Raw genomic sequence first — 15,769 nt, 5'->3', positions numbered from 1 at the left:
CATTCATTCAGCAACCATTTGAAATTACAATGGTGCTGAAAAACAAGACTTATGACTGGCTTTGAAGTTGGGGCTGTCACATCATTCTTGCAGTCAGATGATCACTATTCCAGTGCTTGGCAACCAGTGTGCATTTATGATGATTGCAGGATTCTGTGATCACATGATTGCAATTTGTGATCTTCATCCAGCTTCTTACAAGCAAAGTCAATAGGGAAGCTGGTAGGAAGTTGCAAGTCACAATCACATGATGTTATACTTAAAGATCCATGGTGACTTGCTTAACCATTGCAGATGGGACTGACATTGTAAATTGGCATGGTCATCCCAATTGCTCATCCCAATTACAATCAGTGAGTGAGGACTACCTGAACTATCTCCTTTCCAGGACTTAAGAAATATTTATGTCATTTTTATTCATGTAACAGTTTCTGAACTTTGGTTCAAGGCTATCTTCTTGCTCTCTACAATATTCTACCTCTTCACCTTTGCTGTGATAGACAGAAATCTAAAGGGAAAGTGCTCTAGAATGAACTCATATCCTCACGTAATACCTGGTTGTCTTCCAGATGTAATTTCTCTGTATCTGATATTTTCAGGGCCATCAAAAGGCACTTAGTCAACTGATGAGGTAATGAAGTTGGACGTTCTAGTTTTTATTGTAAGAAATCAAAATCCCCTTTCTGTAGCCCTTTCTCTAGTATAGAAGCAGATTCAGATTGCACCTTTAATGCTTAAATATGACAACATTCCTGAAGATGATGCCCGAAAAGCATTATTTTTTCTTCACATAATTACTAGCTTTCAGTAGCTTTAAAAGAGGATTAAATAAATTCATATAGGATGAAGTTGCTAATCATATAACTGTAATTAATTGACCCTCTGTCTACCATATAAAAATCATACAGATTAATAATAAACTAAGAATAAATGAGCAAAACAAGTATATAATAAAATAAAGAGTGATATTATAATTCAAATTAACCTAAAATATTGCATGCCATTACAGTATAGATAGATAAGATACTTCTATCCACTCAGTTCATTGTCTGCTAATTCTCTTTCAGGCTAGACTTATTATCGTCTCTAAACAATTTATTTATGCCAGTAGTTTCTGATATTAACACTAATTTGCATCATTTAGTTTCCTGCAACCTCAGAGGGGGTGGTTGTAAGGTACCTACTTAAAAAATCCATCTTCAGATTGTTTCATCTTGGACAGTTATTAGCTGATATCTAACATTCCATATGTAGTCAGACTGGTAGAGAAGCACTAGTGCTGCAGTTACAGGAATTATTAGAAGAAAAAAATGCTCAAGATCTTTTCTGACCTAGATTTAGATATAGCTTTGGCATAAAAGTACATCTTTGTACATCAATGGTACATATCAGAAATAAGGAAACTTTAAACTCTTGATCGTTCTGAATATATCTGTGGCTTTTAATGCTTTTAACAAAAAAATTTGTTTGGGATTAAAAGGAACTGGAGTTGAAAGTGACACTTAACCGTGGTTACATTTCCAATTTTCTGGCTAGTATCATAGGGAGACTTTGGCTCATCTCCTTGCAAATTGTCCTGGGATGTCTCACAAGTTTTTGATGTTATGCATCAGATGTTACGCATATATTAAAAACACTTTGCAAGATTAAACTTTATTGCATTGCATTGCATAAATCATGACCACACATGGATTGTGCCTTCATTGTAGTGCTAACTGAATTTCTCATGGTATTAGAAGAAATTATTCTAGAGCCGACATCTGCTCTCTGTGGACTGAAAACACTCACTTATTTCATATTGGCTAGTTAGCAGCTGTCAAATGGTAACAGCATTCAATCACTGCCAAGTTTGCCTGTATTTGAACCAGTAGCTTTAACATGAAAAAAACTAAACAAATCCTCAAACATATATTGCTGTTACACTGAACCCTTGGGATATGTTTCCTTCTCAGCAACAGTATGATATGTTTAGGAAAAATGATATCAGCAAATGAATGTAAAAGATATGAATAGGATTTAAACCATTCAAAGAAATTTAGTTATGGCATGTTTCAGATAACCAGAAATAAGCTTTCTTTAAATCAGTAAATTTATTCATGAGTCAAACATCAAGCCTTGCTTAGGCTGTATACATATTGGTATGGGGTAGGCAACCTCGGCTCTTTTATGACTCATGGACTTCAACTCCCAGAATTCCTGAGCCAGCTATGCTGGCTCAGGAATTCTGGGAGTTGAAGTCCATGAGTCATAAAAGAGCCGAGGTTGCCTACCCCTGGAGTAGAATGACTATATCACTCAAGAAACACAGATACTATATGTTCCACTTGTTACTATCTCCAAAATACTGAAACATTTTTTCTGCTTCAGTTTCTATGCAACATTGTGTTCCAAAAGTCACTCTTTTGAATTTGTTTGGTTGCTTGGCTATGATATTTGAATTCTTTTTTTTTAACCTTCTTAATTTTTCCTGCAGATTATTGAGATCTACTGTTGATTCTTCCTTTGTTTCTTGCTTAGACTTCAGACTCTGGTAGGACAGTTAAAATAGTACAAAAGACATTCACATTTCAGGGAAATTCATAAGGACTCCTAACCTTTTGCAGTCGTTTTAGAAATGCACCTAGTGACTGAGTATTGTATACGAATATTATCCTATAATATTGTTGGTTATCTTACATGAAAATTTTCATACAGAACTAAATAGAAGGGACTTAATTTACAATACATTTTCTTAACATTAAAAAAACCATCCTGTTCAATATACCTAACCTTCTGATAGTCTCTCATTGGAAATTTTTAACCAGACATAGACATCCATCAGAAATAGTCTATGCAGAATAATCTATATCTCTCACTAACAAAAAAAAATTGCAGTTGTACTAATATTAGCAGCGCCAGATGTTGAAAGAAAAAGTATATTAAGAGTCAACTGTGACTGGGAGTTCTTTTGGCTCAATAGTGTAAATGAAAAAAAGCTTCAGCAATTTTGCTATAGGAAATAGTATCCAGGATGTTAACAGTTATTTAACGGTATCTGAAAAATATAATGTACAGCTACAGCTAATAGTGATATATCATTTTACATAGTTTTAAGTATTTTGCTATGTCCTTCAAAAAGAATTTAATTTGATTTGCTGACTTTTGGCATGCCTATTGCATTGTTTGTCTAGTTTCCTCATTAGACAACATGTAGGCATTCACTAAACTTCTGTTCTTTGATTCTGGGATCTAGAATATCATTAGATATTAGATACAAAACTGTAATTACTTGTTGGTACTTTGGACATGATTTTTTCCTTTTTCTCTTCCTTTTTTACTTCTTTGGGTATCAGGGGAGATATAAAGTTCTGGTTCTTGCTCTTCTGGTGTTCTCAACCATTGTTAATTGATGTTGTTGTAGTGTGTCTTTAATATTGTCTCTCTAGAATAGAATAGAATAGAATAGAATAGAATAGAATAGAATAGAATAGAATAGAATAGAATAGAATAACGGAGTTGGAAGGGACCTTGGAGGTCTTCTAGTCCAGGGCTTTTCAACTTTTTCACCGATTGTACCACTTTTAGGGTATGGCAATATTCGAATACCACCTAGCTAGGTTTCAAAAACTTGATGACCAAAAAAAACAAAAAAGGAAAAAAGTGATAAAGTACAGATAGTCCTTGACTTACAACAATTTGCTTAGTGACTGTTCAAAGTTACAATGGCACTGAAGTGACTTATGACCATTTTTCACACATATGACCGTTGCAGCATCCCCAGGGTCATGTGATTTATATTTGGATGCTTGGCAACTGATTCATATTATGATGGTCACAGTGTCCCAGGGTCATGTGATCCTCTTTTGCAACCTTTTGACAAGCAAAGTCAATGGCAGGGCTGCTGGTGGCCAAGTGCTAAGGTGGGACTTCCTTCAGACCCTCCCTCCCTTTCATTCCAATCTCCCTCCCTCCTCTCTTCCTTCCTGTTTCCCTCCTTCCTTCCTTCCCTCCCTCCCTCCCTCTTTCTCATTCCCATCTCCTTCCTTCTGAAGGAAGAATTTAACATCCCCCCATATTTTCCCTCTTCCCTATATTTATCAAACAAGGAAAAGCCTCCAGAGACAGAAAAGACAAGCCGCTGAAGGAACTAGCTTAAAAAGGCGCATTCCCCTTTAAGAATTAGCTACCGGCTAGAAAGGAAAGTTAAGGAGCCTGCAGCCCGCACTTAAGGAAAACAAAAACAAATGTAGCAAGTACTGGCTGCTGGCTAAGGCAACCTCCCCAAATGGCTCCATTCATAAGTAAACAAATGCTCCAGGCAAAATCCATTCAGGACAAAAATACTTCAAAACCTCTTGCAGCAAAACTTACAGCTAAGAATAGCAGAGCAATAGAATTAGAACCCAAAATCCAACACGGGACATCAGCCATCAGCCACAAGAGAAATTGCCAGACATTCCTTAAGAACACAAAGCCCACATTGCACAAATCCCAGAACTTCAAATTCACAAAATCACATAAGAATCCTTCCACTCTCCCGGTTTGTTGTTCAGCTGATCCAGAACTGGACTGCTAAAACAGCACTTTGCTTCTGCTGATAAATATCTCCTCTTGTCTATTTCAAATGGCAGCGCTTCATTTTTTTTCTTTTCTCCTAAAGGTATAGTGTCCTGGCTGGAAAGCAAATCCCTGGGTTTTTCTTCCAACAGTTCCTCCCTCCCTCCCTCCCTCCCTCCCTCCCTCCATGCCTCACCTCCAGCCAATGCTGCCTTTCTTCATTCCTTGTGGAGAGCGATCCCTCCCCAGCTACATTTCTTGCCTGTTTGTCGTTGCCACCTGTGTGCGCGCCGGCACGGATGGTTGCCACAGAAGTTTTTTATTTATTTATTTATTTATTTATTTATTAAATTTATATACCGCCCTATCTCCCTTGCGGGAATCAGGGTGGTGAACAGGCGATACTAAAAACCACGATAATAAATAAATAGTTTCTGTTTTAAAATCGAATTAAATAACAGGCCTGTTCTAAAAACACACCCATACAAACCCCCCCCACTGAAACATAATCAAACTACGCCAGGCCAGCCGCACGGAATAGATGGGCCTTCAGGGCTCGGCAAAAAAGGCGCAGGTCCGCAACTGTACATAGGTCGGGGGGTAGGTCATTCCAGAGGGCAGGAGCTGCCACAGAGAAGGCTCTCCCCCTGGGGGTCGCCAGCTGGCATTGTCTGGCCAACAGCACTCTAAGGAGGCCCTCTCTGTGGGAGCGGACTGGTCGAAGGGAGGTGTTTGGTAGGAGGCGGTCTTGCAAATACCTAGGTCCATTGCCATGGAGCGCTTTAAAAGTTGTTACTAACACCTTGAAGCGCACCCGGAAGGCCACCGGCAGCCAGTGCAGCTCGCGCAGGAGAGGTGTTACATGGGAGCATCTAGAGGCCCCCAAAATCCCCCGCGCAGCCACATTCTGAACTAGCTGGAGCCTCCGGGTGCACCTCAAGGGGAGCCCCATGTAGAGAGCATTGCAATAGTCCAGGCGGGAAACAACGAGGGCTTGAGTGACTGTGTGTAGGGCATCCCGATCCAGAAAGGGGCGCAACTGGCGTATCAGGCGAGCCTGATGAAAAGCCCCCCTGGCCACGGCCGTCACATGATCGTCTAAAGACAGCCGAGCATCCAGGAGGACGCCCAGGTTGCGAGCCCTCTCGGCTTCCGGACAGCCTATTTGATCTCCTCTCCTCTCTCCCCCCTCTTCTTTTCCCTTTTGTGCAGCTCCAACTGACTGCTCTTCTCAAGGCTGCGTCTTTTTTTCCCTCTCCCTCTCCTGCCCAAACTGCCTCCTTTTATAGCCTCTCCTGTCTCCGCCCCCTACCCCTCCTTTCTCTTCCGGGTGAATCAGAAGTGCTGATCCTGGGGCCTTTGCCTGCAGCTCCTGAAGACTCTCTCATGGCAAGTCTTGCGCTACGCCGTTTTGGCTCATTCCCTCTCCCCGCTACACTTGCCTAGGCTGGGCAGGGCCGCGTACCACCTGCCAGGTGTCAATGTACCACTGATTGAAAAGCCCTGTTCTAGTCCAACCCCCTGCTCAGGTGGGAAGCCCTATACCATTTCAGACAAATGGTTATCCAATCTTTTCTTCTGGGTCTGCCTCACATTCTTTGACCTTCTCCTCTTTTCGTACAGTATATGCTTTGTACGGTATAGAATCCCAAGACATCATTTTCAGATGAGCAAACCATTTTATTTGCTATTTATTATATTTATATGTTACTCATATGTAAGGGTGTAGGTTTATACATATGTTGTATATAGTATGTTTAAATGTGTGTTATGGATGTGTACACTCCAGCATATAAGAAGTCTTATATGCTCTTTCACCTACTTTAATTTTACATCACTGTAGTCAGGAGATTAGCATAATTAATGAATGATGGTTTAATCAGTAAGATATAAATAAATAAGGCAGGCAAGTTTGCAGCTTAGCATGCTCTGAGTATGTCGGAAGCATACTTTCGTATATATTTGAGATCTGAAACCAGGAGTTTACTAGCCTATGGAAGGGATATCTGGTTCTTAATGCCAGTCCAACTGCATTCATTTTTGTTTTTGTTTTTTACTCTAAGCATAGGAATAAAACTTAATAGGTAAAAGTTATTAGAATGGCCACAACTTGGAGAAAAATGTTTGCAATTCTGATTTTGTCCTGTAGAGGGGATATTTTCATAAGAATTTGCAGTAGCAAAGTTAAGATGCAGCTTTTAGTTAATGTGAAATACAAAAGCTTATAATAAAATTTGTTTGTCCTTAAAGTACCACAAAATTATGTTGCTGTCAAGAATACATATATTAATTCAGAAATAAAAACTGTTTATTTTTTTCACCAGAGATGTCCACAGGAAGTGGTTTTTTTTTTTTTTTAGTATGCTGGCCATGAACATTGTGATCAAAGCTCTGCCTGATTACTGTGTTTTTTAAAACTGTGTTGCACATAAAAAAGCAGAAATTCAGACTGTTGTGGCTGCCATCTTCAGTTTTTTGACTGAATTCTGCAGATATGCCTGCCTTGCGCTTAATCAGTTGCTTCCTTATAGACAGACATTTTAGCCCTATCACACAAATATCTGCAGATAAATGGGAGGATTACTTCTATAAAATATTTAAAAGGAAATCTGCTGTAATCTCTCTGATTCCCTCTCATTATGAGCTTACGGATTGGCCATCAGTGTTCATAACTGAGGCTAAAGATCTTATAGCCCAATTAACATCTAGAGGTGATTTCATCCACATACACAAAATAATAAGGAAAAACAAAGATTAGTGAGCACCTGTTTTGGCCACTTTATTCACACATATTAATAAAACAGGCCAATTTTATTGGAATCAGACTATTGTACTGTTACACAAAAATAAAGGAAATACATTTGACCCCACAAATTATAAGTCTAAGTTTATTAAACCTAATAAAGTTTATACCAGATTTCTATATCTAAAATTAGTGTATTGGCTACAAAATGGAAATATCATTGCTGAAGAACAGGCTGGATTTAGAGGGAAACAACCAGCATTAGATTGTTGTGTGGCAATCTGTCATTTGTCAGAAAAAATATTCTAGGCCCAACATTCCCTTTATGCAACTTTTGATGATTTTAAGTAAGATTTTGATCTAATAACAAGGAGGAGACTGTGGGACAATCTGAGGTAGTCTTCTATAGAAAAAAGGTTGTTTTTTCTTATTCAGCCACTTTACTCAAATATCTCCCAAATAATAAGATGTATTCCTTGGGATCATTTATCTAAAGAGGTCCCAACTTATAGAGATGTAAGATAAGTTTACATATTAAGTCCATTACAGAGCGGTTGCACAGGGAGCGATCAGACAAGCAGCCGCCTGAGCATGGGTCAGTTGAGGCACAGCTGCAGCAGGACAGCCCTGAGGCTTCGAGTGAAGATCGTATGCAGCTGCAGCCGGCCAGTGAGGAGGAACTGCCTCCTCCACCCATTGTGAGAGCACGCAGGGTGGAGAAGACACTTGAGCAATGGACATCGGCCCAGCTACTTGCATTAAGAGTCTTGCCTCTCTTAATGGTCTGCATCAGGCGCTATTTAGCACAGCAGGAAGAGGGAAATGATGCTAGGAACAACCCATTTCGGTGCCTAGTGTTTGCCAGTCAATTGGTTGAGCTTCCTGAAACCTGACTGTGGATTTTAGACACTGGATTCCTGCCTTGACTCTTGGATCTGCCTTTGCCTTGAATCCTGTTCTCCAGACTCCGGACGGTGGACCTTGGTGTTGGATACCTTGCCTTGCTTCTATTTTGTCTTGCCTTGTGGACTGCTCCAGCTTCGTGCATTTGTGCTAGAATCATTCCAGAACTGAGCTGGGAACCTGAAGGGTTGCCTTGTCACTGGACTGGGTATTTCCTGGGGAAGAGGGGCTTGGAAAGCCTCAATATACCCCTTGAATTCTCCTTGGTGTGTGTTTACTGTGGGAGAGATTTTATGATATTTTATAATCATATTTTGTATTGATTATAATATATTCATTAATAAACCACTGTCTATTAAGTATAAAAACAGGTTTTTTTCTTTTTTCTTAGTTCGTATTTTTAGTTTCTCTGGGATTGTTTCTTTAATTATTTAATTATTTACAATAATTAATAATAATCAACTATGAGTACACTTCAGAAAAGGCATTTTTTCTAAGGCCTACTAACTTTATAAATACTTACGGTAGGTTAGCAAGGAAAATGTTAGAAATTATCTTAAAACCTGTGTAGGGAAATTGCATTCATACAATGCTGAAAAATGCTTTTTTTTCTGTGCTAATTTTTGTGTGGAAGATCATACATAAAAAGGGTAGCTCTAGTTTAATTCACAATCCTGAAAATAAGAATCAGCTGCAGGGAAAATCCAGCCTTGTAATCTTGTCATATTAAGTATTACTCAGTAAAATTGTTTTCCCATTAGCAGAGAAGGAAAAATGTCTTCTTAAATATAGTGGATTTTATAGGCATTGATGCTGTATTAGGTGGTTATAAAAAGCTTAGTGTGGTATGCACATTAAAAATCTTACATTCACAGCTTGATGAAAGTCCCTTGGCTAAATGTGAATGCTTGATCTATTGTTTATTAACAGCCTTATTTCCCTGTCACAAATTAGCACAGAAAAAAGCAATTTCCTTTGAGAAGGGGCAGGAATTGGCTTTGTTAGCTAGCTGTAGAAACAGGATGCACGCATTTATCATAACCATGCATCCTACTTACAAGAATTCTGTTGTCTTCAAATGACATACATGTCTTCTATTCTTTAGAGATGTGTCCAGATTATTTTTGACTAGTATTTTCAAAGACAGAAAACAGATTTTTCCGGACAGCTAAAGATGGAATACTTGAGGCACATTGCTTGGAGCATTTGCACTTTATCCCACTGTTTCTTTTCATGATACTTGCAGAATTTTATATCACTTAAAAAGAATCTATAAAACTTGTTCAATTAAAAAATTACAGTGAAACAACAGAAATCAGTACATATATTATGGAAGATGATATTTGCCTATATATTATATAACCACTTTTATATTAAAAAAAAGCCTAAAGACTGAAAACCCTGCATGATCTACCTCTCTATAAAAGGCAGGCATATCAAACTGCCGGTCCGCAGGCCGGATTCGTCACACCAAAACCGCGCCCACCCCATTGCCGGCAATGGGGAAAAGTCACGATACGTCACGCGACGTCATGTGACGTCGCAACTTTGACATGCCTGATATAAGGTATTATCATCTCACATAGACAGCTCAGTAATAATTACAATCTTCCAAACCTTTTAATATATTAATATTCCAACATTTTCCAAACCTTTTAATATGCTAATATCGCAATACCACCATTGAACTTTTAAATTGTTTAATACATTATTTCTTGCTGCTTTACTACCTACACCCTACAAGCTCCTGTTTTTATTTCTTAGTTTAAATTTAAAAAAAAGTGGTTTGAAAGGGCACTGTATAACTTTCCAAATAAATAAAATACAATATTTTACACAAATTGTAAAAGCTAACTGTAGTGTAATGTCAGGTACAAGAATCAGAACCACACTAGGTTCCAGTTAAGCTGGTTTTTTTGCTCATACCTATGCACCTTTTATATATTAACTTACTGCTAGATAAGTATTAGCAGAATTCAAGAGGGCTGATGTCAAGCGCTGGGGAAATCAGGAGATTCAGGCAGTTCAAATGAATATAAAGATTTATTGCAAACTTAAGCTCTCTATAAGAATCTGACCTACTAACAGTCAAGGGAAACAAGCAGGAATAGGAAGGCATTCAAGGTGGACTGGACTTAGACCGTTTGCAGGAACATAATGACTCCAGGCTGATTCCTCTCTTGATTCTGCTCCTGGCTCTGGCTCTTCTTTTCCTATATGTAATATTATACATATTTACTCAGAAATAAATTATATTAGCCACAATTGAGCCCTAAATTTCCATTGCTAAGCAAGATAGTTGTTAATGGATTTTGCCCCATTTTTCAACCTTTCCTGCCACAGTTGTTAAGTGAATCTGGCTTCCCCATTGCTTGTGAGAAGGTGGCAAAAAGGTGATCACATGACCTCAAGACACTGCAACCATCATAAATACATACCAATTGTCAAGCGTCTGAATTGTGATCACATGAACATGGGGATGCTGCAATGGTCATAAGTGTGAAAAATGGTAAGTCACTTTTTTTAGTGCCATTGTAACTTTAAATGTCCACTAAGTGAATATTTGTAAGCGGAGAACTACTTGTAAAGAATTTAATTTTTCCCCTTAATAGCATTGCGTAAAAGTTCAATTAAGAAACTTCATAAATCACTCCTTAATCTTAATAATATTACACACACTAACTTCAGAGTTATGAAATCACCAATTTTGTGATTACAAAACTTGGGATTGTGTTGTGTAAACATACAAGATTAAGTCATTCAGGGAACCTAAATATTTGTGAACTACAATACCCATCAGCCTTAACTGGAACAGCCAACAAGGACATACCACATAATGGAAACTGAAGTCCAAAACAGTTATCCATTCATGTAATGGAGCGTTTTTCTGGATTTGTGTGGCAGGCTGAACCAGTAACTACAAGAGCTGAGCTTGGACCACATGCTAGGCTAAAATGTTGCTAATTTATTACTTAGTGGTTGTAGGCAAATTGGACAATATTTGGACAGCATCAGTTGGAGGAGCTTGATTAGAACAGGATTGGCAAGTTGACACCTACAACAGCAAACATACTTGAGAACACTTCTTCTGATGTTTGCCAGGCTTTCCCTATTATCTTAATGTGTATGTTTTAAACAAATCTTTTAATTAAAATAAAGGAACAAGAACCTGCCATGCTGCTAACCAAAGCACAGCACCCCTAGCAATATCTTTGTTGTGCAAAACTGCTGATCCAAATAGGCCCCAAAGGCATTCTTAGAAATGCACTGTTTGGAAGGCTGCCCTATGCTTGAAAACAGCCCATTTCAATTGGTAGTAAATAAAGAACTATCATAAGTGGGTGGGCAGGGAACAAGGGCCAGTTTGCCTTCTGATAGATCTTTATTCTCTGACTGACTTTTGTCAGTGACAGCCCTTTTGGAAATAGGCAATTGCACTATGCTATCTACTTTGTGTCAGTACCTGTGACAATCTCTCCAAATCCCCAGTGCTCCCAGAGGCTCAGCAACATTGCCAGCCTCCTGCTATTTTAAAGAACATTACATTCATAGTGACAGCCAGTTTGGTGTCGTGGACAAGGCATCAGCTCATGCTTTAGGCACAAAGCCATCAGGGTGACCTTGGGCCAGTCACCTTCTCTCAGCCCTAGGAAGGAGGCAATGGCAAACCACTTCTGAAAAACCTACCAAGAACCTGCAAGGGATTTGTCCAGGCAGTCTGAGAATCAGATGCGACTGAAGATGTGATGGTGGGAGTTCACAGCATTTTTACAAAGCTGTTGCTGACACAAGGAGCTTGACTATGGTTAACTAAACCAGGGTTTACTGAACAGGCCTTCTCGCTGGACTCTGCGCAGCATAAGCATAAAGGGGCCTCAATGGTTAGGTTTTCTCTCCCCTCCCCCACCCTCGCCAGGTATATAGTAAATGAACCCATTTTTTTTAGTCTCGCCTGCTATCCAAACTTGCCTTCCATACGAGTTCACTCCAAATAACCTCCTAACCCAGTGGTTCTCAACCTTTTTAATGCCGCGACCCCAACCGGTCGTAAGTCGAGGACTAAACCAGTCGTAAGTCGAGGACTAAACCGGTCGTAAGTCGAGGACTACCCAACTGGTCGTAAGTCGAGGACTTTCCCTGCCCGGGAACGCCGCGCATGCGTGGTTCCGCCCCCTGCGCCGGCCGAGGTGTAGCTGGCAAGTGGCAGAGACGGAGCAGGCCGACCACCAGCTGGCCCAGCCCAAGGGAGGTAAGGCACCCACCGGAAAAGGGGGAAAAAATGGCGGACAAAAAAAATGGCGGACAGCCTTGCTTGGCGACCCCCATGAAATGGTCAATCGACCCCAAATGGGGTCCCGACCCACAGGTTGAGAAACACTGTAAGCTCTGGCGGGATTTTTCCAGAGGAGCTCCAATCCCCCACAAGTTCCGAGTCGCTTCCACCTAAGCGTGCAGAGACCAGGCTCCTGGTTTCTCCTTGCCGCCCTCTCGGGGTTGCCAGGAGTTGTTTCACCTCGGATCGCTTATCACCACCGAAGAGGGCCCGCGGTTTAAAGCCCTTCTGGAAAGGCGCGTCCTGCCAATTCGCAAAGGTTTCTCGGCTCTTGCCCAGGTGAGCGCTCCGTGGGGGCTTCCTCGGGAACCCCAACCGTTGCCCACCCGCCGCCTACCCAAACGTTTCTCCTGCTCGTTACAAAGGCCGGGTGAAATGCAGGGTCGCGAGCCGTCAAACTATTCACGCGTTCGTCGTCGTCCTCAAAATGGAGCCCGCGGCTCGCCAAGGCAGAAAGGCGCAGGGGACGAGAGAAAACGCCATTTAACGGGCGAGGGAGGCGTTATAAACCCCGCAGCGAGAACTGAAGTACTGTAGAGCCGACGGCCTTTTGACTCCACAGGGCAACTCGTCCCAAGCTCTGAATCCTCTCGTCCAAACTTATCTCCCTAAATGGAAGCGGATTAGAGCGGACTTTTCGGGAAAGTCAGAGGCGAGGGATGGTTTTTACAGAGACCCGCTCCAGGCAGAGGTGGAAAACAGATTGCGGCCCCTTTAAGAGAGAGGCACGGCTCTCTACCTTTCCCTTTGTACCTGCTTTTTCGAAATGCGCTCTTGCCGCCAGTTCATTGGTTCCGGGAGAAATTATCACTTCTCGCCGTAACCCGACCCAAGGCGGAAAGTGAAATGCAACCTGAACGCACCAGGCTGGGGGCGTGGAGAAGAACCGAGCCCGGACCATCTGATTGGCCAATCAGGAGTCAGGAGGAGGAGCCAAACCCGCTCATTCCCTCCCTCCGATAAAACCGAGCAGTGCTGGAGGATCGAGTGGAGCTGTACGCGTACATAAGCCGCTGTGCTTATTGGATTTCTCTTTTATTTTTGGTCCTTGCTTTTCGTTTTCGTGTTGCTTCGCCAAGGTGTATTGCAGATTCTCATCCTGGAATGTCCTTTCCCCTCTTCCTTCTTCCCTCTCGCTTGAAATAGGCGATGCCTTGTTCCAAGCTCTCAGTTCCTTTCCGATGGTTTTTCTGAAAATTTAAATGCAGTTTACAAAGAGACTGACATCATCCGGAAGGCTGTCTTAGAACTAAAAGCATAAAAAAGCGGAGGAAGGGATCGGTTCTAAAAAATCTGCATTTTATTTTATTCTGTCTAACTCTAATTGCTGCGGACGGAGGGGTTGGGTCATTTAAGCTAGAACCTGACCGTTTCTCAACCTTATATAGGTTTTAGCTGTTGGAAATCTACGCGGCGTGGATACTGAACCCAAGCAGGTTGATTTTTAAGCTAACAAATTCATTCTTATTGCTGCAGCTGTGATAGCCTTTGGTAAGTTGACTTGCTTCACTTTTGAAAGGCTTTTAAAAATATATACGAAGCTTTGGGTGCTCATTCTTTTTCATTTTTATTTTATTTAGGCATGGGAGTTGTAAGGCAGAGGAAACGTTTTACAGAAATGAATAGATTTACAGTTTTTTGTGATCTTGTCCTCCCTGAAGAATTGTAGGATTTTTAAAATACAAAATTACATCCCACAATGTTGCTGTGAAGTTTGAACTTACAGAGTATTTAAAATAATATTCCTGGAAAAGAACAGTCTGTGTCTTCATATCTCCTTCCAAAGGGGGAAGTAGACTATAAATATGGCAAAAAATTCTGTGGAAGGGTCAAAGGAAGACCTGACCAAAATGACAGAAGAAGATCTTTTGAGATGGAACAAGGAAGAGTTGGTGAAAAGGTTGAAGAAAGTAGAAAATGAAAAAATGAACTTGATGGTGGAGCACAGCAACTTGATGAAAGATGTGAACAGAAGACTGCAAGTCCACCTGCATGAGATCAGGGGTTTGAAAGAAGTTAATCAGAAGCTCCAGGATGATAACCAGGAACTGAGGGAGCTTTGCTGTTTCTTGGATGATGACAGGCAAAAGGGGAAAAAGCTGTCCAGAGAATGGCAGAGGTTTGGGAGACACACTGCAGGTGTAATGTGGAAGGAAGTTGGAATGTACCAGCAGAAGCTCAAAGAATTAGAAGCTAAGCAAGAATCCCTCCTGAGAGAGAATGTTGAGTTGAAGGAGATTGTGCTAATGCTGGATGAAGAGAGGAATGGAGCAGGCTCCCGAAGCTCCATAGATAGCCAAGCTAGTCTCACCAACCTCAATGGGGGTTCTGGAACCAGGGATGTTGGAGATGGGAGTAGCACATCTAGTGCTGGCAGTGCAGGAAGTCCAGATCACCATCACCACCATCTCCTTCACCATCACAAAGTTGTTGAAAACAAAGCTGGAGCCATCCGGAGATCTATGGATGACCTTTCTGCTCCTCTTCACCACAGGAGCATCCCAAATGGTCTCAATGGTAGGTCCTGGTTTCTAATTCATGCATTTTGTTTCTGTGTAAAGAGTAAGTTGGCTTCCAGACATCTTGCTGAGGGGACCCATCGGTGGAAGTTTGACTTTAGTCAGAGCTTGTACATCTTGCTTATATGAAAATCTATCCCATAGCCACATATTAATATATAGTTCTCTTTAATTAACACTAGTACAGATCTTAATCTAACCTGTGTTTCTACTAGCACATTTAATTGAAAGCGCAATGGATGTATCTTTGTGTAATAGTATTCGCCTTTCATTTAGAACTTCTTCCTCTTCCTGTTTCTAATATGGTCTTGTTTTTACCACAAGCATTTAGACTACACTCTGATGTTGCATTTTTAAGGTATTATCTGCAAAAACAAGTTATCTTGTCCTGGGGTCTTGCCAATTTTAATTTATTACCTTACATAGATGAACTTTGGGACAGAAGATGCCATGGGATGTAGCTTCATTTGGTGGAGATGAGTACAGAGTAGCAGTGAGCACTGACCTGGGGCTCAAGTGATGACATTCTGGATTTTAATCAAAAGTAATTTTTCCCTTGGTTGGCTGTAAAACATTATTGTTCTATCCAGTGATGCTTATTCACATCACTGCCAAATGCTTTTAACTACATCTTTATGTGAAGACATTTTTGTGTTCTACCTTTCAGTTACTAGATTAATAATTTGTGTCTAAAGAAACACAAATTATCTTTTCTTTCTAGAAAGAAACTTCTTT

The 15,769-nt window shown here is 40.6% G+C and overlaps 1 protein-coding gene across 1 annotated transcript; it reads left to right on the top strand.

Annotated features, from left to right (window-relative positions):
• The first annotated feature begins 13,494 nt into the window (after nucleotides 1–13,494).
• LOC107291325 (coiled-coil domain-containing protein 85C) lies at nucleotides 13,495–15,324 on the top strand. Its single transcript, XM_015820322.1, has 2 exons — nucleotides 13,495–14,006; nucleotides 14,096–15,324. Exon 2 carries the CDS (start codon nucleotides 14,321–14,323, stop codon nucleotides 15,161–15,163), a length of 843 nt encoding a protein of 280 aa, XP_015675808.1. The 5' UTR covers nucleotides 13,495–14,006; nucleotides 14,096–14,320; the 3' UTR covers nucleotides 15,164–15,324.
• Nucleotides 15,325–15,769: the final 445 nt, after the last annotated feature.

This window comes from Protobothrops mucrosquamatus, unplaced genomic scaffold (genome assembly GCF_001527695.2).
Source record: "Protobothrops mucrosquamatus isolate PMUCROS unplaced genomic scaffold, P.Mucros_1.0 scaffold_154, whole genome shotgun sequence".
Lineage (NCBI taxonomy): Eukaryota > Metazoa > Chordata > Lepidosauria > Squamata > Viperidae > Protobothrops > Protobothrops mucrosquamatus.
Note: the sequence above shows the minus strand (reverse complement) of the source record. Positions and strands in the feature narration are given on the sequence as shown.

Coding starts and splice junctions, on each gene's coding strand:
- LOC107291325 (XM_015820322.1), top strand. CDS start 14,321: ATGGCAAAAAATTCTGTGGAAGGGTCAAAGGAAGACCTGACCAAAATG.